This window comes from Procambarus clarkii, chromosome 43, assembly GCF_040958095.1.
Source record: "Procambarus clarkii isolate CNS0578487 chromosome 43, FALCON_Pclarkii_2.0, whole genome shotgun sequence".
In the NCBI taxonomy this organism is placed as follows: domain Eukaryota; kingdom Metazoa; phylum Arthropoda; class Malacostraca; order Decapoda; family Cambaridae; genus Procambarus; species Procambarus clarkii.
This window is the reverse complement of record NC_091192.1, coordinates 34,692,564-34,716,473: the sequence shown is the minus strand read 5'-3', so window position 1 is coordinate 34,716,473 and position 23,910 is coordinate 34,692,564. Positions and strand designations below refer to the sequence as shown.

General features: G+C 52.1%; 2 protein-coding genes across 5 annotated transcripts in view; both read left to right on the top strand.

The window, feature by feature from the left end:
- The window catches only part of pHCl-1 (pH-sensitive chloride channel 1), a 545,535-nt gene that overhangs the window by 73,279 nt on the left and 448,346 nt on the right, over positions 1 to 23,910 (top strand). The window lies entirely within an intron of this gene.
- Positions 17,504 to 23,326, top strand: LOC123755685 (tetra-peptide repeat homeobox protein 1-like). The gene is made up of 2 exons (XM_069299949.1): positions 17,504 to 18,004; positions 21,863 to 23,326. Exons 1-2 carry the CDS (start codon positions 17,504 to 17,506, stop codon positions 23,324 to 23,326), a joined length of 1,965 nt encoding a protein of 654 aa, XP_069156050.1.

Sequence of the window (23,910 nt, the reverse complement as noted above, 5' to 3'; positions counted from 1 at the left end):
GACTGTTGCCCTTCACGCTGGCCCCGCCCCCTTTCCCACACTGGCCCCGCCCCCTTCCTCACACTGGCCCTGCCCCCTTCCTCACACTGGCCCTGCCCCCTTCCTCACACTGGCCCCGCCCCCTTCCTCACACTGGCCCCGCCCCCTTCCTCACACTGGCCCCGCCCCCTTCCTCACACTGGCCCCGCCCCCTTCCTCACACTGGCCCCGCCCCCTTCCTCACACTGGCCCCGCCCCCTTCCTCACACTGGCCCCGCCCCCTTCCTCACACTGGCCCCGCCCCCTTCCTCACACTGGCCCCGCCCCCTTCCTCACACTGGCCCCGCCCCCTTCCTCACACTGGCCCCGCCCCTTCCTCATACTGGCCCCGCCCCCTTCCTCACACTGGCCCCGCCCCTTTCCTCGCACTGGCCCCGCCCCTTTCCTCACACTGGCCCCGCCCCCTTCCTCACACTGGCCCCACCCCCTTCTCTACACTGGCTTCGCCCCCTTCCTCACACTGGCCCCGCCCCCTTCTCTACACTGGCCCCGCCCCCCTTCCCCACACTGACCCCGCCCTCTTCCTCACAGTGGCCCCGCCCCCTTCCCCACACTGGCCCCGCCCCCTTCCCCACAAAGACTCCGCCCCCTTGTCCATACTGGCCCCGCCCCTTATCCCGTCCCATTTGGGACCAACTCTTTTTAGTCCCAAACGTCACTGGGGCAGACGAGAACATTACAGAGCACCTCACCGTAGATGAGGCCAACATGTATGGTGAGGTGGGGAGTGACAGTGAGGTCCAGGCCTTACTGAGGTACAGCTAGGAACTCCACACACACTCAGACGACTGTCTCACCGTGAACGCAGCTGAACACACTTATCCCAGCTGAACATTGCTGTAGTCAATTTGTAGTTCAATATGTTCAAATGTTCAAAATACTGAACATTTTGTACGTGGTTTCTCACTTAACTCATTTAACTTGCCCTTGTTAGTTTCATATTGCCGTGTTAGTTCAATGTTTCATGAACCCTGGGCCCTAGTCCACTACGGGATCACCATAGCCCGTGCTACTTGCAACTTGTTGTTGCGAGTAACTGACTCTGCAACAACAACAACAACAACAAGCCCCGTGTGGCACCATCGCCCGCTGCAACACTCGCAACACTTGACCAGTTGGTAAAATTGGACAAAATATTATGGAGAAAAGTAAAACAAAATTGTATTGAAAGGATTGAGTGTTGTTGATGGAATGCCAAACTTCTCCCTGAGTGTCACGACTCAATGCTTGGAGTCTTGTGGGTCAAATTAGTCGAATGTTCCTCCAAGCAATCCCATAATAATATTAAATGCTAATGAGAAAAATCACCAGGAGCTATGAGGAGGCTTGGAATCCGCTCACTTAGTACTCCCAAGTAACGTAGTGTAGTGGAACCCGTTCTCACACTAGGCTGGTTAAAGCAGCGGCCGTCCTCCCCAGATGCAGTCATCAACATACTGTGTATTAAACATTGGTTTGTTCTCATATATAAATTAATATTATTATACATAAAAATTCTATGTATAGTTACGCGTAGGTTAGGTTAGGGTGAAGTACGTTGGTGAAGCATTTATAGAATTGTGGTTCGAACAGAGGACGTGAGCGAAGCACTTGTTCCGGAAGTGTTCGGACGTCATCAGTTGTGAGTCGTGTGTAAACCGTTTTTCATTTATATACGAGGGAGTTTGGCGGCTGGATTAACGAGCTTGGAACTTTGTATGCGAGGACGGGCTGGGTCTAAGGCGGTGGCTTGGGAGTGTAACCAGTGAGCGGGGTTCGAATCCTCCTTAGGGCTCCTACTGACGTCTCTCACTGATTACATCACATTATTAGTCGTGATTTCCTAGTGCACTGTCACTGGTGGTAACGTGAGTGACATGACAGCCTCGTCACTGATGGTAACATGAGTGACATGACAGCCTCGTCACTGATGGTAACATGAGTGACATGTAATGACGTACCAGCCATGATGACTGATGCGTCATGACTAGTACTCACCTAGTTGTGCTTGCGGGGGTTGAGCTCTGGCTCTTTGGTCCCGCCTCTCAACTGTCAATCAACTGGTGTACAGATTCCTGAGCCTACTGGGCTCTATCATATCTACACTTGAAACTGTGTATGGAGTCAGCCTCCACCACATTACTGCCTAATGCATTCCATCTGTTAACTACTCTGACACTGAAAAAGTTCTTTCTAACGTCTCTGTGGCTCATGTGGGTACTCAGTTTCCACCTGTGTCCCCTTGTTCGTGTTCCACCCGTGCTGAATAGTTTGTCTTTGTCCACCTGTCAATTCCCATGAGAATTTTGTATTTGGTTATCATGTCTCCCCTTACTCTTATGTCTTCCAGGGATGTATGGTTTAGCTCCCTTAGCCTTTCCTCGTAGCTCATACCTCTCAGTTCCTGGACTAATCTGGTGGCATACTGCTGAATATTCTCTAACTTTGTCTTGTATTTAACTAGGTATGGACTCCAGGCTGGAGCTGCATACTCCAGGATTGGTCTTACATAAGTGGTATACAGGGTCCTGAATGATTCCTTCCACAAGTTTCTAAAGGCAATTCTTATGTTGGCCAGTCTAGCATATGCCGCTGATGATATTCTTTTGATGTGGGCCTCTGGGGACAGGTTCGGTGTGATATCAACCCCCAGATCCTTCTCTCTATTTGACTCTTGCAGGATGTCACCTCCCAGATGGTACCTTGTGTTCAGCCTCCTGCTTCCTTCTCCTAAGTTCATTACTGTACATTTTCCTGAGTTGAACTTTAGCAGCCATTTTCTAGACCATTCTTCCAGTTTGTCCAGGTCATCCTGTAGTCTCTGTCTATCTTCATCCGTCTTGATTCTTCTCATAACTTTTGCATCATCAGCAAACACTGAGAGGAATGAGTCTATACCCTCTGGAAGATTGTTTACATATATTAGAAACAGGATGGGTCCAAGTACTGAGCCCTGTGGGACTCCGATGGTGATATTTCGCCACTCTGATACCTTCCTTTCTCACAGTTACTCGCTGTTTCCTGTTGCTTAGATATTCCCTTAACCACTGAAGCATCTTACCTTTTACTCCTGTCTGTTGCTCCAAATTTTGCAACAGCCTCTTATGGGGTACTGTGTCAAAAGCTTTCTGACTGTGCAAGATAATACAGTCTGCCCACCCTTCTCTTTCATGGCTAATTTCTGTCGCCTGGTCATAGAATTCTGTTAAGCCAGTGGGGCACGATTTACCATCCCTGAACCCATGCTGGTGGTGTGTTACAAAGCTATTTCCCTCCAGATGCTCTACGAGCCTTTTCCTCACGATCTTCTCCATCATCTTTCATGGTATACAAGTTAGGGACAGTAGCCTGTAGTTCAGTGCCTCTTGCCTGTCACCCTTTTTGTATATTGGGACTACATTAGCTGTCTTCCAGCTTTCCGGTAGGTCTCCTGTTTCCAGTGACCTGTTATACACAAAAGAGAGTGGCACACTTAGTGCTTCTGCACTTTCCTTTAGTACTGGTGCTTCATGGGTGGTGCGTCACGGTACCTCTTGCACCGTCTCCTACAGAGCCAACGGTACAGTACTGATACTCATTGTTACCCATAACCTGATGAGTACTCTCACTGATGCTTCCCAAATAAATGGCAAATAAATGGCTTCCGGAACTGAAAGACAAGAGCCACGACGAGAGTTAGAGGCATTAAATATGACAAAGCAAGAAGATAGCAGGAAAAGAGGCGATGTGATCACTATGTACAAAATAGTAATGAGAATCAACAAATTTATAAAGAAGAATTCTTGAGACCTGGAACTTCAAGAGCAAGAGATCATAAATTTAAGCACGCTAAACAAAACTGCTGAAAATATATTAGGAAATTCACTTTCACACAGCAGTACATGGTTGACACAAGTGAGAAGGTAGTGGAGGGCAAAACCTTCAATAGTGTCAAAGCATTATATGACAGTGTTGGGAAGACGGGACACTATGAGCATAGCTCTGATCCTGTAACTACACTTGGGTACATATTATTGAAGGGCAATAATAGTATCATTTAATAACGTAACGTGTAAACTATCTTTCATAGGAGCAATTACGAAATCTTCTGATTGATCCCAGTCAATCCTATGGCTTAACTGGCTGACTGATGATTAACTGAGCCAAGAGCATGTTTAACAGTGTGATGGCGTTGGCTACGTTTTAAAACCGAAGTATGTAATTAGATTTCCCTCACCTTCTATGGGTCTCAATTGAGTATAACATGAGACAGCTTAGTTTGAAATTTCATGGAGAGTTGACGGACAAAATTCTGTTACCTGTGGTAGTTTAAATTCAGGTCTCATATTGACAATTGTGGCGGTCGTTGGAGCTCACAGTGTAACTACCATGGCCTCGCATGCTTATCATCTATATTTCAACAAATATATAAATTGTTTTGGTTATTTATAGAAGCATATACTATTTACAATACAGGTTATTTATAGAAGCATATACTATTTACAATACAGGTTATTTATAGAAGCATATACTATTTACAATACAAGATAATTGTACATCGAATCGCCTAACCTCACAACATAGACAAGGACAAATATGAACACACCAGGTCAAGGAAGACTTTTGCATCACAGAGTTCCACCAAGACTATTTATGAACATAATGCCCCTGTTACCTAGCAGTAAATAGGTACCTGGGAGTTAGTCAGCTGTCACGGGCTGCTTCCTGGGGGTGGAGGCCTGGTCGAGGACCGGGCCGCGGGGACACTAAAGCCCCGAAATCATCTCAAGATAACCTCAAGATAATACACACAAATAAACATAACTGACTACGAACCACACAGGGACAAACCATTCCATCGAATACACATCGCAACAATTTTATTTACATAAACAGGTTTACACAAAACACTCTAATACGACATTTACCTCAATTTGATTACAGCGCAAAAAGCATTACAGAGGGCACAAAAGGTCTTTATCAGACCTCTACTTAGATTACTACATAAACAGACGTTGAGTCACAATAACGTGGCTGAAGTGTGTTGACCAGACCACACACTAGAAGGTGAAGGGACGACGACGTTTCGGTCCGTCCTGGACCATTCTCAAGTCGATTGTGAATGGTCCAGGACGGACCGAAACGTCGTCGTCCCTTCACCTTCTAGTGTGTGGTCTGGTCAACATTACATAAACATTTTCATCTATCCTTCACACCTTATAATTACAATGTAAGCTAGTTGATTATTAATTATAATGTAAGCTAGCTAGTTGGCGCCTGACAGCTGGGTGGACAGCGCTTCGGATTCGTAGTCCTGAGGTTCCGGGTTCGATCCCCGGTGGAGGCGGAGACAAATGGGCAAAATGTTTCTTTCACTCTGATGCCCCTGTTACCTAGCAGTAAATAGGTACCTGGGAGTTAGACAGCAGCTACGGGCTGCTTCCTGGGAATGTGTAGCAAAAAGGAGGCCTGGTCGAGGACCGGGCCGCGGGGACCCTAAGCCCCGAAATCAACTCAAGATAACCTCAAGATATAGTTACAGATAATGTTCTATTTCAAAAGCTATATATTTACAGTAAGTCATTATACATTAATGGTAGGTCTTATTGCTAATACATAATTGTTTGACCAATGGGGATATTACAGTCATAGGGGAGCTTCTGTTTATTATTAGTCTTCACAATACACTACTTGTTTCTTAATCTCATATGTCGTTTATCTACTGGGAGCGAAATATGGATACAGTGCAAGGATTTCAGGTATTTTATCCTTGGTAATAAGATAGGTTGCCATATCATACTGAGTGAGGTTAGATTTATCTCTAAATGGCTCAATTTTACTACACTCCAAGACATAGTGTTCGAGTGTGTGTCCGCGTCTTTACCACCTCAAAGTCTGTACAATACATGGCGAGTCTCCCTCGAGGCAAGGAAACCCTCATACATCACTACTAGTATAGTCAGAGTGGGTATAAGGCGTGCAGTCAGCGCCTTATACCACACGATAGTAACACACTGTTCACACACACACACACACACACACACACACACACACACACACACACACACACACACACACACACACACACACACACACACACACACACACATCAGTAGCTCAAGGGATTACAAATAGTAAACGAAGATAAAGAATGCCACTTTCAGTCATACTGAAAATTAACTCATTCCCTAAATACAATAGAGTGCAGTGAAAGAACACCACACAAGCCTTACTCAGAAAGTTACAAGAACTTAATACTTTTATATTTGTTAGTATCCTATCACTGAATTGTGACTAGTATTCCAACACCTCAGGTAAACATACAAGAACATACTCCTCTCACTTTATGAAATCAATATTTACAAACAGTCACATCGCCTACACAGTTACAAATAGTTCATTGGCCGAGATTTAGGAAACACTCCACGAAGCACAACAATGCAACCACCAGTACACTACACAAATTATTGACAACACTGAAGTAGACAGCTTAATTATTTCCGACTCCCTTTCCTCACTACGAGCAATAAACAGTTTGCAATCAAGTAATAACGTGCTTGTCTTGGAAGCTAGACGTAGATATATAAGAATACTTAGCAAGAGGGTAAATATAAAAATGTTGTGGATGCCTTCTCACATTGGCCTGCAGGAACATGACAAAGTTGGCGCCCTTGCTAAGGCTGCAGTAAATAAAGACTATTGAACGGAATCTTGAGTTATCAAATAGGTCCCTTAAAAGTGTCATTAGACGAGAACTCCTGGATGGATTTGAGGAAAGTAGAACAGTGCAAACTGGAACTAGCAGGTCCATTGTTTATCACAATGAAATGTGTGAAGTAAAACATGTGTATGGGGCAAGTAACAAAGTCAGTAGACTAACAGATGTTGTCACAGCTCGTATAAGACTTGGCTACAAGTATCTCTGGCAGTTGGGCTTGTATAGGGATCTAGATGAAGTAAAGTGTAAAGTGTGTGGACAAAGACAGGGACACACACTCGAACACTATATCTTGGATTGTAGTAAAATTGAGCCATTTAGAGATAAATCTAAGCTTAATCTGTATGATATGGCAACCTATCTTATAACCATGGATAAATTACCTGAAATACTTGCACTGTATCCATATTTCGCTTCCAGTAGATAAACGATATATGAGATTGGGAAGCAAGTAGTGTGTTGTGAAGACTAATAATAAACAGAAGCTCCCCTATGACTCTGTAATATCTCCATTGGTCAAACTATTATGTATTATCGATAGGACCTACCATTAATATATAACGACCTATTGTAAATATATAGCTCTTGAAATGGAATATTCTCTGTCATGTAACTATAAGGTGTGAAGGATGGATGAAATTGTTTATGTAATAATCTAAGATGAGGTCTGATAAAGACCTTTTGTGCCCTCAGTAATGCTTTTTGCGCTACCACTCACAGGATGAGTATGGGGTGCACAATAAACATACACATATATACATACATATACTCACCCATACACATACATCCTGCACCACAACTCCCTCTCCCTCTCTCCTCTTCTCCTCACCCTCCGTCCCTCACCTCTCTCCTTCCCACTCCCTCTCTCCTCTCACCCCCAAGTCCCTCCTCCCCCCTACCTTCCTCCCCACCCCTCCCATCCGGTTGCTTATTGATACAAGCGATGGAATTAAACGTGGTGGCGTGTGTGTTTACACGGGAGATGTGATGGTGGCTGGTGGCGTGTGTAGTGAAGGGAGGGGGCGGGGGCGGCCGGGCAGCCTCTTCCTGCCAGGAGCCGTCACGTGGCCACAGTTGACCTGGAACATGACCCTCGTGCTGCCAACACCTGTCATGTCGCAAATTGTTCTTGTCTGTATTTCTTGTTCATGTTTGGCTCAGTTTACGTCTTCACGAGGACATGACTTTTGAAGACTAAGTTAGTTTAGGACATGACGACCAAATGGGTCATCTCATCACTGCCAACTTTCCAATTAAAGCCACCCCCCCCTCTTTCCCCTCCACTGGGGGGGGGGGGGGTCCTTGACGTGGTGAGGGGGCTTTGGTGTGCCGCCCGCTGATGGGTGATGTCTTATGCTCCCCCTCTCCTGCCTGGTGTACTCACCTATTTGTGCTTGCGGGGGTTGAGCTCTGGCTCTTTGGTCCCGCCTCTCAACTGTCAATCAACAGGTGTACAGATTCCTGAGCCTACTGGGCTCTATCATATCTACATTTGAAACTGTGTATGGAGTCAGCCTCCACCACATCACTGCCCAATGCATTCCACCTGTTAACTACTCTGACACTGACAAAGTTCCTTCTAACGTCTCTGTGGCTCATTTGGGTACTCAATTTTCACCTGTGTCTCCTTGTTCGCGTACCACTAGTGTTGAATAGTTTATCCTTATCTACACTGTCAATACCCCTGAGAATTTTGTAGGTAGTGATCATGTCTCCCCTTACTCTTCTGTCTTCCAGTCTCGTAAGGTGCATCTCTAGCAGCCTTTCCTCGTAGCTCATGCCTCTTAGTTCTGGGACTAGTGTAGTGGCATACCTCTGAACTTTTTCCAGCTTCGTCTTGTGCTTGACAAGGTACGGGCTACATGCTGGGGCCGCATACTCCAGAATTGGTCTGACATATGTGGTATACACGATTCTGAATGATTTCTTACACAGGTTCCTGAATGCAGTTCTGATGTTAGCCAGCCTCGCATATGCCGCAGACGTTATTCTTTTTATGTGGGCTTCAGGAGACAGGTTTGGTGTGATATCAACTCCTAAATCTTTCTCTCTGTCTGTTTCATTAAGTACTTCATCTCCTATTCTGTATCCTGTGTCTGACCTGTTTCCACTGCCTAGTTTCATTACTTTGCATTTACTCGGGTTGAACTTCGACAGCTATTTGTTGGACCATTTATTCAGTCTGTCTAGGTCATCTTGTAGCCTCCTACTATCATCCTCTGATTTCAATCCTCCTCATATTTTTTTGCATCAGCAAACATTGAGAGAAACTATTCTATACACTCTGGGAGATCATTTACATATATCAGAAACAGTATAGGTCCACGGACTGACCCCTGCGGAACTCCACTTGTAACGTCTAGCCAATCTGAGACCTCACCCCTCACACTGACTCGTTGTCTCCTGTTGCTTAGGTACTCCCTTATCCAGTGGAGTACCTTCCCTTTCACTCCAGCCTGCATCTCCAGCTTTTTCACTAGCCTCTTGTGTGGTACTGTATCAAAGGCTTTCTGGCAATCCAAAAAATGCAGTCTGCCCATTTTTTTGTTTGTCCACCCCCACACCAGTCTGGTGTGGGGGTGCCTCCCCGTTCCTGCCTGGTGTGGGGGGGTGCACAAGGGGACATACTCCCCGTGTGTCCACCGTACATGGAGGCCCCCCCCCCATGGTCCTTCATCTGTTTTTTTTTTTGGGGGGGGGAGTAAAGAGGAAGAAGAGGCATAGGTGAAGGGAAGTATAGAAGTGGGAAATACAGTGAGAGGTATGAAAGCAGGCGGGCTGTCCGCCTTGCTGACACGATGTGTGGGTGTTGGCAACTAAGCTAAGCTGGCTCCCTCTTGTCAGGGAGCTGTGAGTGTGTGAGAGGTTCTTCACATGTGTTCCACCATATATGGATGTCCATAGATGAATACTGTGTAGCATTCATATATACACACTCCGATGCTTCCACACATGTTGTTCTGTTTAAGGCTCTTTATTTATTATTATTATTTGAGTTGTTCATACACACACATATATATACACATTATATATATATATATATATATATATATATATATATATATATATATATATATATATATATATATATATATATATATATATCTTGTTATATATATTCTGCATGTTAGTTTTCTTTATGGTGTGTAGTGGTACTGGGGGATATTCTAGATGCAGGCGAACTAGAGCCTTATATAGGTGGATCTGAATGTTAGTACTGAGGCTTCAGAATCTTCTCAGTTTTCCTAATGCTGCTTTGGCTTTGCTTAGTCGGTCCCTTACATGAATTTGTATCCCTGTTCTATTTATCATAAGTCCCAGTATTCTGCCTACCTCCGCATATTGGATCGGATGGTTGTCTGGGATAATGGGGTCCGGGTTTCTTTTCGCAATGTGTATTATTTGGAACTTTTGTTTGTTGGTGCTAATTTTCCATTGCTTCTCAAAGTTGTTTATGAGTTCAATTGCCGCCTTGGTCTTGTCGGCTAGTAGCGGCTTTGATGGGCCCGGTTGGCATATTATTTGGGTAACATCATCAGCGTATGTGATGTATTCTCCATGTTGGGGTTGGGGTAGGTCAGCTGTATGTATGTTGAATAGAGTGGGGGAGAGGCAGCTTCCTTGTGGTACTCCACTTTTCAGTTCTATTACGTCACCCAAGTAGCTGCCGGTATTAAGCCTAGCAGTTCTATTGTCCATAAAGCTGCAGAGAGTAGCAGTAAATCTCTCAGGAAGCCCTAGTTCAGATATCTTATATTTTAGGCCTGTGTGTCACACTTTGTCGAAGGCTTTCGAGACGTCCCTAAGCACTATATTACAATGATCTTTTTTCGACACTGCGTTGGCTATATGCTGGTAGATCAGGGCTATAGCTGTATGGGCCCCTCTGCTATATGCTGGTAGATCAGGGCTATAGCTGTATGGGCCCCTCTGTGGTGTCTAAACCCATGCTGCCTGGTGTTATACTTCCCTTCCTCTTCCATGTACTTCACAAGTCTCTGATTGATTATTTTTTCGAATATTTTACCTGGTACTTCGAGGAGGGAAATTGGCCTGTAATTTTCAGTTTGGGTTGGGGGTTTACCTGGCTTGGGGATTACTCTTATTGTGGCATTCTTGAAGCATGTGGGGAGTAGTTCAGATGCAAGAGCTGCATTTATTATACGTGTGTATTGATGGAGTGCAATCACTGATAGGTTGGATAATACCATCTTATTTATCTTGCTGTTGCCCGGCGTCTTGTTCTGGAAACCCATAATTGCTTTATGGACCTCTGCAATGGTTGTGTTTCATAAGGTGGCAGTCATTGTGTATGTTGTTAACCCTCATCGGTCTCTAGGGGTATCATTCAGACCCTTCAATACCGTTCCTGTTACCCCTTCCCCCCCATGTCGGGGGGCTGCCCATGTGCTTGGGCCGGGTGCTGGCGCGGGTACAAGGCAGCCAGGTTCTATTTGTCCTTTATTTATGCTTACTTGTGAACCCGTCTCTCCCGCTGTGGCTCGCGGTGCGGGCGACCAGACCCACCAGTCACGGAAGGTCAGGTCACATGGGTCCGGCTATGGTGTCCTGGATGCTCTGTACCATACTGGGTTATGTCTCAGCTCTGGTACCCGTCATTCACCCCCCCCCCCCTCCCCAGACCTTACAGGTGGGGGGGGGGGGGGGGGGATGACAGGACCCTCCCGCGAGCCAGCGGTCTCTACAGGATGGCTCGGACACTGTTCCAACTCTGCTTCCTGACAACATTTGTTCGAATCACATCTTTGTAAATAATTCTGTTTATGGGATCGTTAATGAGGGCGGTGAGGGTACACGGTGTTGTTATGAGGGCGGTGAGGGTACACAGAGTTATTATGAGGGCGGTGAGGGTACACGGTGGTGTTATGAGGGCGGTGAGGGTACACGGTGGTGTTATGAGGGCGGTGAGGGTACACGGAGTTATTATGAGGGCGGTGAGGGTACACGGTGGTGTTATGAGGGCGGTGAGGGTACACGGTGGTGTTATGAGGGCGGTGAGGGTACACGGAGTTATTATGAGGGCGGTGAGGGTACACGGTGGTGTTATGAGGGCGGTGAGGGTACACGGTGTTGTTATGAGGGCGGTGAGGGTACACGGGGGACGTTATGAGGGCGGTGAGGGTACACGGGGGACGTTATGAGGGCGGTGAGGGTACACGGTGTTGTTATGAGGGCGGTGAGGGTACACGGGGGACGTTATAAGGGCGGTGAGGGTACACGGGGGACGTTATGAGGGCGGTGAGGGTACACGGTGTTGTTATGGCGGGCGGTGAGGGTACACGGGGGACGTTATGAGGGCGGTGAGGGTACACGGGGGACGTTATGAGGGCGGTGAGGGTACACGGGGGACGTTATGAGGGCGGTGAGGGTACACGGTGTTGTTATGAGGGCGGTGAGGGTACACGGTGGTGTTATGAGGGCGGTGAGGGTACACGGTGTTGTTATGAGGGCGGTGAGGGTACACGGTGGTGTTATGAGGGCGGTGAGGGTACACGGTGGTGTTATGAGGGCGGTGAGGGTACACGGAGTTATTATGAGGGCGGTGAGGGTACACGGTGGTGTTATGAGGGCGGTGAGGGTACACGGTGGTGTTATGAGGGCGGTGAGGGTACACGGAGTTATTATGAGGGCGGTGAGGGTACACGGTGTTGTTATGAGGGCGGTGAGGGTACACGGTGTTGTTATGAGGGCGGTGAGGGTACACGGGGGACGTTATGAGGGCGGTGAGGGTACACGGGGGACGTTATGAGGGCGGTGAGGGTACACGGTGTTGTTATGAGGGCGGTGAGGGTACACGGGGGACGTTATGAGGGCGGTGAGGGTACACGGGGGACGTTATGAGGGCGGTGAGGGTACACGGGGGACGTTATGAGGGCGGTGAGGGTACACGGGGGACGTTATGAGGGCGGTGAGGGTACACGGTGTTGTTATGAGGGCGGTGAGGGTACACGGTGGTGTTATGAGGGCGGTGAGGGTACACGGGGGACGTTATGAGGGCGGTGAGGGTACACGGTGTTGTTATGAGGGCGGTGAGGGTACACGGTGGTGTTATGAGGGCGGTGAGGGTACACGGGGGACGTTATGAGGGCGGTGAGGGTACACGGGGGACGTTATGAGGGCGGTGAGGGTACACGGGGGACGTTATGAGGGCGGTGAGGGTACACGGTGTTGTTATGAGGGCGGTGAGGGTACACGGTGTTGTTATGAGGGCGGTAAGGGTACACGGTGGTGTTATGAGGGCGGTGAGGGTACACGGGGGACGTTATGAGGGCGGTGAGGGTACACGGTGTTGTTATGAGGGCGGTGAGGGTACACGGGGTTGTTATGAGGGCGGTGAGGGTACACGGAGTTATTATGAGGGCGGTGAGGGTACACGGTGTTATTATGAGGGCGGTGAGAGTACACGGTGTTGTTATGAGGGCGGTGAGGGTACACGGTGTTGTTATGAGGGCGGTGAGGGTACACGGTGGTGTTATGAGGGCGGTGAGGGTACACGGTGGTCGTTATGAGGGCGGTGAGGGTACACGGGGGACGTTATGAGGGCGGTGAGGGTACACGGTGGTGTTATGAGGGCGGTGAGGGTACACGGGGGACGTTATGAGGGCGGTGAGGGTACACGGTGGTGTTATGAGGGCGGTGAGGGTACACGGGGGACGTTATGAGGGCGGTGAGGGTACACGGGGGACGTTATGAGGGCGGTGAGGGTACACGGGGGACGTTATGAGGGCGGTGAGGGTACATGGTGTTATTATGAGGGCGGTGAGGGTACACGGTGGTGTTATGAGGGCGGTGAGGGTACACGGTGGTGTTATGAGGGCGGTGAGGGTACACGGTAGTGTTATGAGGGCGGTGAGGGTACACGGTGGTGTTATGAGGGCGGTGAGGGTACACGGTGGTGTTATGAGGGCGGTGAGGGTACACGGTGTTATTATGAGGGCGGTGAGGGTACACGGGGCCGTTATGAGGGCGGTGAGGGTACACGGGGCCGTTATGAGGGCGGTGAGGGTACACGGGGGCGGTTATGAGGGCGGTGAGGGTACACGGGGGGTGTTATGAGGGCGGTGAGGGTACACGGTGGTGTTATGAGGGCGGTGAGGGTACACGGTGTTATTATGAGGGCGGTGAGGGTACACGGGGCCGTTATGAGGGCGGTGAGGGTACACGGGGCCGTTATGAGGGCGGTGAGGGTACACGGGGGTGGTTATGAGGGCGGTGAGGGTACACGGGGGGTGTTATGAGGGCGGTGAGGGTACACGGGGGGTGTTATGAGGGCGGTGAGGGTACACGGGGGGTTTTATGAGGGCGGTGAGGGTACACGGGGGGTGTTATGAGGGCGGTGAGGGTACACGGGGGGTGTTATGAGGGCGGTGAGGGTACACGGGGGGTGTTATGAGGGCGGTGAGGGTACACGGGGGGTGTTATGAGGGCGGTGAGGGTACACGGGGGGTGTTATGAGGGCGGTGAGGGTACACGGGGGGTGTTATGAGGGCGGTGAGGGTACACGGGGGTGTTATGAGGGCGGTGAGGGTACACGGGGGGTGTTATGAGGGCGGTGAGGGTACACGGGGGGTGTTATGAGGGCGGTGAGGGTACACGGGGGGTGTTATGAGGGCGGTGAGGGTACACGGGGGGTGTTATGAGGGCGGTGAGGGTACACGGGGGGTGTTATGAGGGCGGTGAGGGTACACGGGGGGTGTTATGAGGGCGGTGAGGGTACACGGTGGTGTTATGAGGGCGGTGAGGGTACACGGGGGGTGTTATGAGGGCGGTGAGGGTACACGGGGGGTGTTATGAGGGCGGTGAGGGTACACGGGGGGTGTTATGAGGGCGGTGAGGGTACACGGGGGGTGTTATGAGGGCGGTGAGGGTACACGGGGGGTGTTATGAGGGCGGTGAGGGTACACGGTGGTGTTATGAGGGCGGTGAGGTTACACGGGGGGTGTTATGAGGGCGGTGAGGGTACACGGGGGGACGTTATGAGGGCGGTGAGGGTACACGGGGGACGTTATGAGGGCGGTGAGGGTACACGGGGGGTGTTATGAGGGCGGTGAGGGTACACGGGGGACGTTATGAGGGCGGTGAGGGTACACGGGGGGTGTTATGAGGGCGGTGAGGGTACACGGGGGGTGTTATGAGGGCGGTGAGGGTACACGGGGGGTGTTATGAGGGCGGTGAGGGTACACGGGGGGTGTTATGAGGGCGGTGAGGGTACACGGGGGGTGTTATGAGGGCGGTGAGGGTACACGGGGGGTGTTATGAGGGCGGTGAGGGTACACGGGGGGTGTTATGAGGGCGGTGAGGGTACACGGGGGGTGTTATGAGGGCGGTGAGGGTACACGGGGGGTGTTATGAGGGCGGTGAGGGTACACGGGGGGTGTTATGAGGGCGGTGAGGGTACACGGGGGGTGTTATGAGGGCGGTGAGGGTACACGGTGGTGTTATGAGGGCGGTGAGGGTACACGGGGGGTGTTATGAGGGCGGTGAGGGTACACGGGGGGACGTTATGAGGGCGGTGAGGGTACACGGGGGACGTTATGAGGGCGGTGAGGGTACACGGGGGGTGTTATGAGGGCGGTGAGGGTACACGGGGGACGTTATGAGGGCGGTGAGGGTACACGGGGGGTGTTATGAGGGCGGTGAGGGTACACGGGGGGTGTTATGAGGGCGGTGAGGTAAAACGGACTGAACATTATATCACAACTCTATATGGCTCAATTTTCTTTCAGTTATAAATTGAAAATGTCAGAGAAATTGCGCCTCGGAGAGTGAGGAAATCATTAAGAAATTTGCCTAAGACTTCTGATCCGGCTTAAGACTTTTGTGATCTCTGTAAGTCGCTTCACCTTAACATTATTTAAGACTTTCCTGCCTAACTATTTCTCCCTTCCTCTCCCTCTTACTGCACCCTCTTATCTATTCCACCTGTCCCAGCTACCTCCCGTCCCTTTGCCCCTATTCCACTATGCTAAGTCTGATGCATAACGGGGCCAGCCCCCCTCTCCCACACAGACACCAGCCCCCTCTCCCACACAGACACCAGCCCCCCTCTCCCACACAGACACCAGCCCCCCTCTCCCACACAGACACCAGCCCCCTCTCCCACACAGACACCAGCCTCCCTCTCCCACACAGACACCAGCCCCCCCTCTCCCACACAGACACCAGCCCCCCCTCTCCCACACAGACACCAGCCCCCTCTCCCACACAGACACCAGCCCCCCTCTCCCACACAGACACCAGCCCGTCTCTCCCACACAGACACCAGCCCCCCTCTCCCACACAGACACCAGCCCCTCTCTCCCACACAGACACCAGCCCCCCTCTCCCACACAGACACCAGCCCCTCTCTCCCACACAGACACCAGCCCCCCTCTCCCACTCAGACACCAGCCCCTCTCTCCCACACAGACACCAGCCCCCCTCTCCCACACAGACACCAGCCCCTCTCTCCCACACAGACACCAGCCCCCCCTCTCCCACACAGACACCAGCCCCCTCTCCCTCACAGACACCAGCCCCTCTCTCCCACACAGACACCAGCCCCCCTCTCCCACACAGACACCAGCCCCTCTCTCCCACACAGACACCAGCCCCCCTCTCCCACACAGACACCAGCCCCCCTCTCCCACACAGGCACCAGCCCCCCTCTCCCACACAGACACCAGCCCCCCTCTCCCTCACAGACACCAGCCCCTCTCTCCCACACAGACACCAGCCCCTCTCCCACACAGACACCAGCCCCCCTCTCCCACACAGACACCAGCCCCCCTCTCCCACACAGACACCAGCCCCCCTCTCCCACACAGGCACCAGCCCCTCTCCCACACAGACACCAGCCCCCCTCTCCCACACAGACACCAGCCCCCCTCTCCCACACAGACACCAGCCCCCCTCTCCCACACAGACACCAGCCCCCCCTCTCCCACACAGTCACCAGGCCCCCTCTCCCACACAGACACCAGCCCCCCTCTCCCACACAGACACCAGCCCCCTCTCCCACACAGACACCAGCCTCCCTCTCCCACACAGACACCAGCCCCCCCTCTCCCACACAGTCACCAGGCCCCCTCTCCCACACAGACACCAGCCCCCCTCTCCCACACAGACACCAGCCCCCTCTCCCACACAGACACCAGCCCCCCCTCTCCCACACAGACACCAGCCCCCCTCTCCCACACAGACACCAGCCCCCCTCTCCCACACAGACACCAGCCCCCCTCTCCCACACAGACACCAGTCCCCCTCTCCCACACAGACACCAGCCCCCCCTCTCCCACACAGACACCAGCCCCCCTCTCCCACACAGACACCAGCCCCCCTCTCCCACACAGACACCAGCCCCCCTCTCCCACACAGACACCAGCCCCCCTCTCCCACACAGGCACCAGCCCCCCTCTCCCACACAGACACCAGCCCCCCTCTCCCACACAGACACCAGCCCCCCTCTCCCACACAGACACCTGGGACTCCCAGGTACCATTACGTGTGTCTCTGGACACGCCCACCGGTAATTAGCGTGGCACCTGCTGGCACCGTGGCTCACTCTGACCCCCGGCGGGGGGGGGAGAGGGGGTGTCCCCCCTCTATCTGTCACTTTGTTATTATTAGTATTAACAAGGTATAAATGTGTTGGCATAATCACCGGTAGCGGCAGGGAGAGATGCTGGGATGGTGTTTAATGGAGGTCACCTGTAGGGTTTGGTCGTGTGGAAGGAGGACCAGTTACTGTGTTACCTGACCTCCGCCACCGTCACTGTGGAGGCTTGTATGTGCTCCAGGTGTTCCTTCCCCACCCCCTCCACGCAATACACCTGTGTTGCAGCAGCACCAGCAGCAGCAGCACCAGCAGCAGCAGCAGCAGTAGCAGCAGCAGCAGAGAATGAGGAAGCCCACAGAGCGGCATTACTCCCACTCTGGAGAAGACGGCCTGGTGTTGACAATAGCAGAACCTCCTCTATCCCCACCACTCCTTGCAAGGCTCACCTCCTCAAGACTCACCCCCTCAAGACTCACCTCCTCAAGGCTCACCCCCTCAAGGCTCACCCCCTCAAGACTCACCTCCTCAAGGCTCACCCCCTCAAGATTCACCTCCTCAAGGCTCACCTCCTCAAGGCTCACCCCCTCAAGGCTCACCCCCTCAAGACTCACCTCCTCAAGGCTCACCCCCTCAAGATTCACCTCCTCAAGGCTCACCTCCTCAAGGCTCACCCCCTCAAGGCTCACCCCCTCAAGGCTCACCTCCTCAAGGCTCACCTCCTCAAGATTAGGGTCAAGTAATCACAAGCAAACAACTGCTCCCCCCCAATCACCACCCAGCCATCGGGGCAACATTTAGTTATCCAAGCGACAAGTTTTGGATCCATGATGTGTCATACCTGTTATATACGTGTTGCAGGGGAGGTGGGCGAGGCCTGGGGTGAGGGAGGGGGGGGGGGCATGTATGGAGGGAAGAGGGGGGGGGGGGAATGAGAGGAAAGGGAGGGGAGGAGGGAGGTGCTGCGGGGGAGGGTATGGGCAATTGTTTGTGTGTGTGTACTCACCTAATTGTGCTTGCGGGTGTTGAGCTCTGGCTCTTTGGTCCCGCCTCTCAACTGTCAATCAACAGGTGTACAGGTTCCTGAGCCTATTGGGCTCTATCATAATACACTTGAAACTGTGTATGGAGTCAGCCTCCACCACATCACTTCCAAATGCATTCCATTTGTCTACCACTCTGAGACTGAAAAAAACTTTCTAACGTCTCTATGGCTCATTTGGGTACTCAGTTTCCACCTGTGTCCCCTAGTGCGTGTGCCCCTTGTGTTAAATAGACTGTCTTTATCTATCCTATCAATTCCTCTGAGAATCTTGTATGTGGTGATCATGTCCCCCCTAACTCTTCTGTCTCCCAGTGACGTGAGGTTTAATTCCCGTAGTCTCTCCTCGTAGCTCATACCTCTCAGCTCGGGTACTAGTCTCGTGGCAAACCTTTGAATCTTTTCCAGTTTAGTCTTATCCTTGACTAGATATGTACTCCATGCTGGGGCCGCATACTCCAGGATTGGTCTGACATATGTGGTATATAATGTTCTGAAAGATTCCTTACACAAGTTTCTAAAGGCCGTTCTTATGTTAGCCAACCTGGCATATGCCGCTGATGTTATCCTCTTGATATGAGCTTCAGGGGATAGGTCTGGCGTGATATCAACCCCCAGGTCTTTCTCTCTGACTCTTGAAGTATCTCATCTCCCAGATGATACCTTGTATCTGGCCTCCTGCTTCCTACACCTATCTTCATTACATTACATTTGCTTAGGTTAACCTCTAACAGCCATTTGTTCGACCATTCCTGCAGCTTGTCCAGGTCTTCTTGAAGCCTCAAGCTGTCCTCCTCTGTCTTAATCCTTCTCATAATTTTGGCGTCGTCAGCAAACATTGAGAGGAATGAGTCTATACCCTCTGGGAGATCATTTACGTATATCAGAAACAGGATAGGGCCAAGTACAGAGCCCTGTGGGACTCCACTGGTGACTTCACGCCAGTCTGAGGTCTCACCCCTCACTGTAACTCTCTGCTTCCTATTGTTTAGGTACTCCCTTATCCACTGGAGCGCCCTACCAGTTACTCCTGCCTGTTTCTCCAGCTTATGCATCAACCTTTTATGGGGTACTGTGTCAAAGGCTTTCCGACAATCCAAAAAAATGCAGTCCGCCCAACCTTCTCTTTCTTGCTTAATCTTTGTCACCTGATCGTAGAATTCTATTAAGCCTGTAAGGCAAGATTTACCCTCCCTGAACCCATGTTGATGGGTTGTCACGAAGCCCCTTCTCTCCAGATGTGTTACTAGGTTTTTTCTCACGATCTTCTCCATCACCTTGCATGGTAGACAAGTTAAGGACACTGGCCTTAACACACACACACACACACGTGTGTGTGTGTGTGTGTGTGTGTGTGTGTGTGTGTGTGTGTGTGTGTGTGTGATCCCTGCCTCAGGTCACTCCAACAACTATAATATTGGGTCAATAAAGCGTCGATAGTTTGCGTATAGGGTCGAGTATAGGGCGTCGCGGGTCAGGGTTAATGGTGGCTGACTTCCAGTCATCTTGGGCGGGAATTGAGAATCATTACTGAGAATCTTTGGTGGTGAAATGTCATCACTTATTTAGCTCTGTTGGCAAAGCAAAGGTGAACGATTGATCGGAGGGCGGCCGCGTCTCTTGGTCCTCCCGCCTCCCTCCATACAAGTACCCAAACCCATCCCTAGCCACCCAAAGGCATCCCCAGCCACCCAAACCCATCCCTAGCCACCCAAAGGCATCCCCAGCCACCCAAAGGCATCCCCTGCCACCCAAACCCACTCCTAGCCACCCATACCCACCCAAAGCAACCCAAAGGCATCCCCAGCCACCCAAACCCACCCCTAGCCACTCAAAGCCACCAAAACCCATCCCTAGCCACCCATACCCACCCAAAGGCATCATCCCCAGACACCGAAAGCCACCCAAAACGACCCAAAGCCACCCAGAGATTCCTACATTTATAGAGGAAACGAAAAACATATATATGTTTATTATAATGTTGATGCTGAGTGTAGAACGTAAAACTATTTTATTTCGCCCTGAAATATGCCAATTTCAGAGCGAACTCAAGACAAGCTTGGCAGTACTAGTGGACGGCCGAGGGCCCCGACACCAGCCACAAGTTTTGCTCCTATTTCGTTATAAAACAGCCTTATTATGATTTTTTTTATTAAGATATGAGGTACAACTGCATTAGTGCAGCTACCCTAGACTATATGAAGTGGAGTACAGTGTGTCAAAAAAGCTAACTAGGTGATGCTATAAAATCCCCGGATGGTTAATCATACAGAGACATGTGATAAGCGGTCTGCACTGGCAGACTCCGGATGCATTTTGAGGATATCAACAACACAAGAGTGAGTAAGGTAGCAGTGGTAATACAAGTTCCCATCTCGCAGGATGGTTAGTCATACAGAGCCATGTGTTTAATAGCCTGCACTGGCAAATTTTGGGTATACTGTGAGGATATCTTCAAGAATACGAAAGTGAATAAAGTAATTGCAAAGCTCCAGGTACCTCATGCCAACTGGTCTGAAAGGTCTAATAACTGGGCATTCAGTGATGTAGTGCGGGAGATCATGCCGCAGTTCCTGCTCACAGAGTTTGCAACTGGAGTGCTCAGGATTGGGAGACCCGTCACCTGCAGCCACCTGCCACAGGTAACGGTAACCCAACCTGATCCTGGCAACCACTGTGTCGCACAGTCTAGTGGACGTTTTGTGCTGTCCATAGATATAGGTTTCAGATCTGAACAAATCATAGCTTTTTATACTAGTACTTTCAGGTCGTTGGGAGTCAGTAAGTTCTTTCCTATCAGATCTGAGTGTTTGGACCAATACAGTTTTGACAGCAGAGATGGGGATACCTAGATCTAATTCAACTTCAGACTTGTTACACGCTAATTTGGCTGCAATGTCTGTCTCATTATGATGGGTTATATTTATGTGTGAAGGTATCCATACAAAGGAGATTCGAGACCCTTTACTCTGTGCATCAATTAGGTCATTTATAATTGGGAGTATGAGGTTCTTGCTGTCGATCTTCCAAGAGAAGTTTTCGATTGCTTGAAGAGCAGACTTTGAATCGCAGAATATTATTCCTCCTCCAATATTTTTTAATGTACTGGTAGCTAGTTGTAATGCTGCTAGTTCTGCTTGTGTGGAGGTCAGCCAGTTGTTTAACCTGACACTGACAGACTTTGTGCAGATATTATTTCTATAAAAGCTACATGCCAAATCATAAGCACTGAAAAATGTAAAAAATCTCTACGGAAAACACACCACTGATTTCAGACCATGAAAATCATAGGGCCCCGGTGAATCATAGATGCGGATATTTCTTAAAGGGGTGACACTGGGGGCCGACCTAATGAGGCCTATGACACTCACACACCCCTCATGTGTCATCTTGGAAAATTGGGTGGGGCTAGCCCGGAGCGTCTGGCCTGTGGGTAATTCTAAGGAGCTGTGTGAGCGAGGTACAGCTCCCCGAGGACGGCTACCTTCACAACAGTATAACTTTATTACCTGCCTTAATACACCACTTATACTTTCACTCTGGCACCCAGTCACTGCCGGACAGTGCCCCTGGCCCTCAGCCAGTGCCGGACAGTGCCCCTGGCCCTCAGCCAGTGTCGGACAGTTCCCCTGGCCCTCAGCCAGTGTCGGACAGTTCCCCTGGCCTTCAGCCAGTGTCGGACAGTTCCCCTGGCCCTCAGCCAGTGTCGGACAGTGCCCCTGGCCCTCAGCCAGTGCCGGACAGTGCCCCTGGCCCTCAGCCAGTGTCGGACAGTGCCCCTGGCCCTCAGCCAGTGTCGGACAGTGCCCCTGGCCCTCAGCCAGTGTCGGACAGTGCCCCTGGCCCTCAGCCAGTGTCGGACAGTGCCCCTGGCCCTCAGCCAGTGTCGGACAGTGCCCCTGGGCCTCAGCCAGTGTCGGACAGTGCCCCTGGGCCTCAGCCAGTGTCGGACAGTGCCCCTGGCCCTCAGCCAGTGTCGGACAGTGCCCCTGGCCCTCAGCCAGTGTCGGACAGTGCCCCTGGGCCTCAGCCAGTGTCGGACAGTGCCCCTGGGCCTCAGCCAGTGTCGGACAGTGCCCCTGGCCCTCAGCCAGTGTCGGACAGTGCCCCTGGCCCTCAGCCAGTGTCGGACAGTGCCCCTGGCCCTCAGCCAGTGTCGGACAGTGCCCCTGGCCCTCAGCCAGTGTCGGACAGTGCCCCTGGCCCTCAGCCAGTGTCGGACAGTGCCCCTGGGCCTCAGCCAGTGTCGGACAGTGCCCCTGGGCCTCAGCCAGTGTCGGACAGTGCCCCTGGCCCTCAGCCAGTGTCGGACAGTGCCCCTGGCCCTCAGCCAGTGTCGGACAGTGCCCCTGGGCCTCAGCCAGTGTCGGACAGTGCCCCTGGGCCTCAGCCAGTGTCGGACAGTGCCCCTGGCCCTCAGCCAGTGTCGGACAGTGCCCCTGGCCCTCAGCCAGTGTCGGACAGTGCCCCTGGGCCTCAGCCAGTGTCGGACAGTGCCCCTGGCCCTCAGCCAGTGTCGGACAGTGCCCCTGGCCCTCAGCCAGTGTCGGACAGTGCCCCTGGGCCTCAGCCAGTGTCGGACAGTGCCCCTGGCCTTCAGCCAGTGTCGGACAGTGCCCCTGGGCCTCAGCCAGTGTCGGACAGTGCCCCTGGGCCTCAGCCAGTGTCGGACAGTGCCCCTGGGCCTCAGCCAGTGTCGGACAGTGCCCCTGGCCTTCAGCCAGTGTCGGACAGTGCCCCTGGGCCTCAGCCAGTGTCGGACAGTGCCCCTGGGCCTCAGCCAGTGTCGGACAGTGCCCCTGGCCCTCAGCGAGTGTCGGACAGTTCCCCTGGCCCTCAGCGAGTGTCGGACAGTGCCCCTGGCCCTCAGCGAGTGTCGGACAGTTCCCCTGGCCCTCAGCGAGTGTCGGACAGTGCCCCTGGGCCTCAGCCAGTGTCGGACAGTGCCCCTGGGTCTCAGCCAGTGCCCCTGGCCCTCAGCCAGTGTCGGACAGTGCCCCTGGCCCTCAGCTAGTGCCGGACAGTGCCCCGACACCTAGGCACGTTCACCGTCTGGTAATGGTCGTGGATATCGTTATTTCCTCGTTGTTGTAGACAATTATGTGGACTTAAGCGAGACCGTGGGTAGCCAGCTGTGTGTGGTACAGGTGGTGGTGGCTGCCAGCGGGCAGGTGGTGGTGGCTGCCAGCGGGCAGGTGGTGGTGGCTGCAAGCAGGCAGGTGGTGGTGGCTGCCAGCGGGCAGGTGGTGGTGGCTGCCAGCAGGCAGGTGGTGGTGGCAGGTGGTGGTGGCAGGTGGTGGTGGTGGCTGCCAGCAGGCAGGTGGTGGTGGCTGCCAGCGGGCAGGTGGTGGTGGCTGCCAGCAGGCAGGTGGTGGTGGCTGCCAGCAGGCAGGTGGTGGTGGCAGGTGGTGGTGGTGGCTGCCAGCAGGCAGGTGGTGGTGGCTGCCAGCAGGCAGGTGGTGGTGGCTGCCAGCGGGCAGGTGGTGGTGGTGGCTGCCAGCAGGCAGGTGGTGGTGGCTGCCAGCGGGCAGGTGGTGGTGGCTGCCAGCAGGCAGGTGGTGGTGGCTGCCAGCAGGCAGGTGGTGGTGGCAGGTGGTG

Coding starts and splice junctions, on each gene's coding strand:
- LOC123755685 (XM_069299949.1), top strand. CDS start 17,504: ATGTGCTCCAGGTGTTCCTTCCCCACCCCCTCCACGCAATACACCTGT. Junction 18,005..21,862: donor CTCACCTCCTCAAGATTAGG/GTCAAGTAATCA, acceptor TCTGGCACCCAG/TCACTGCCGGACAGTGCCCC.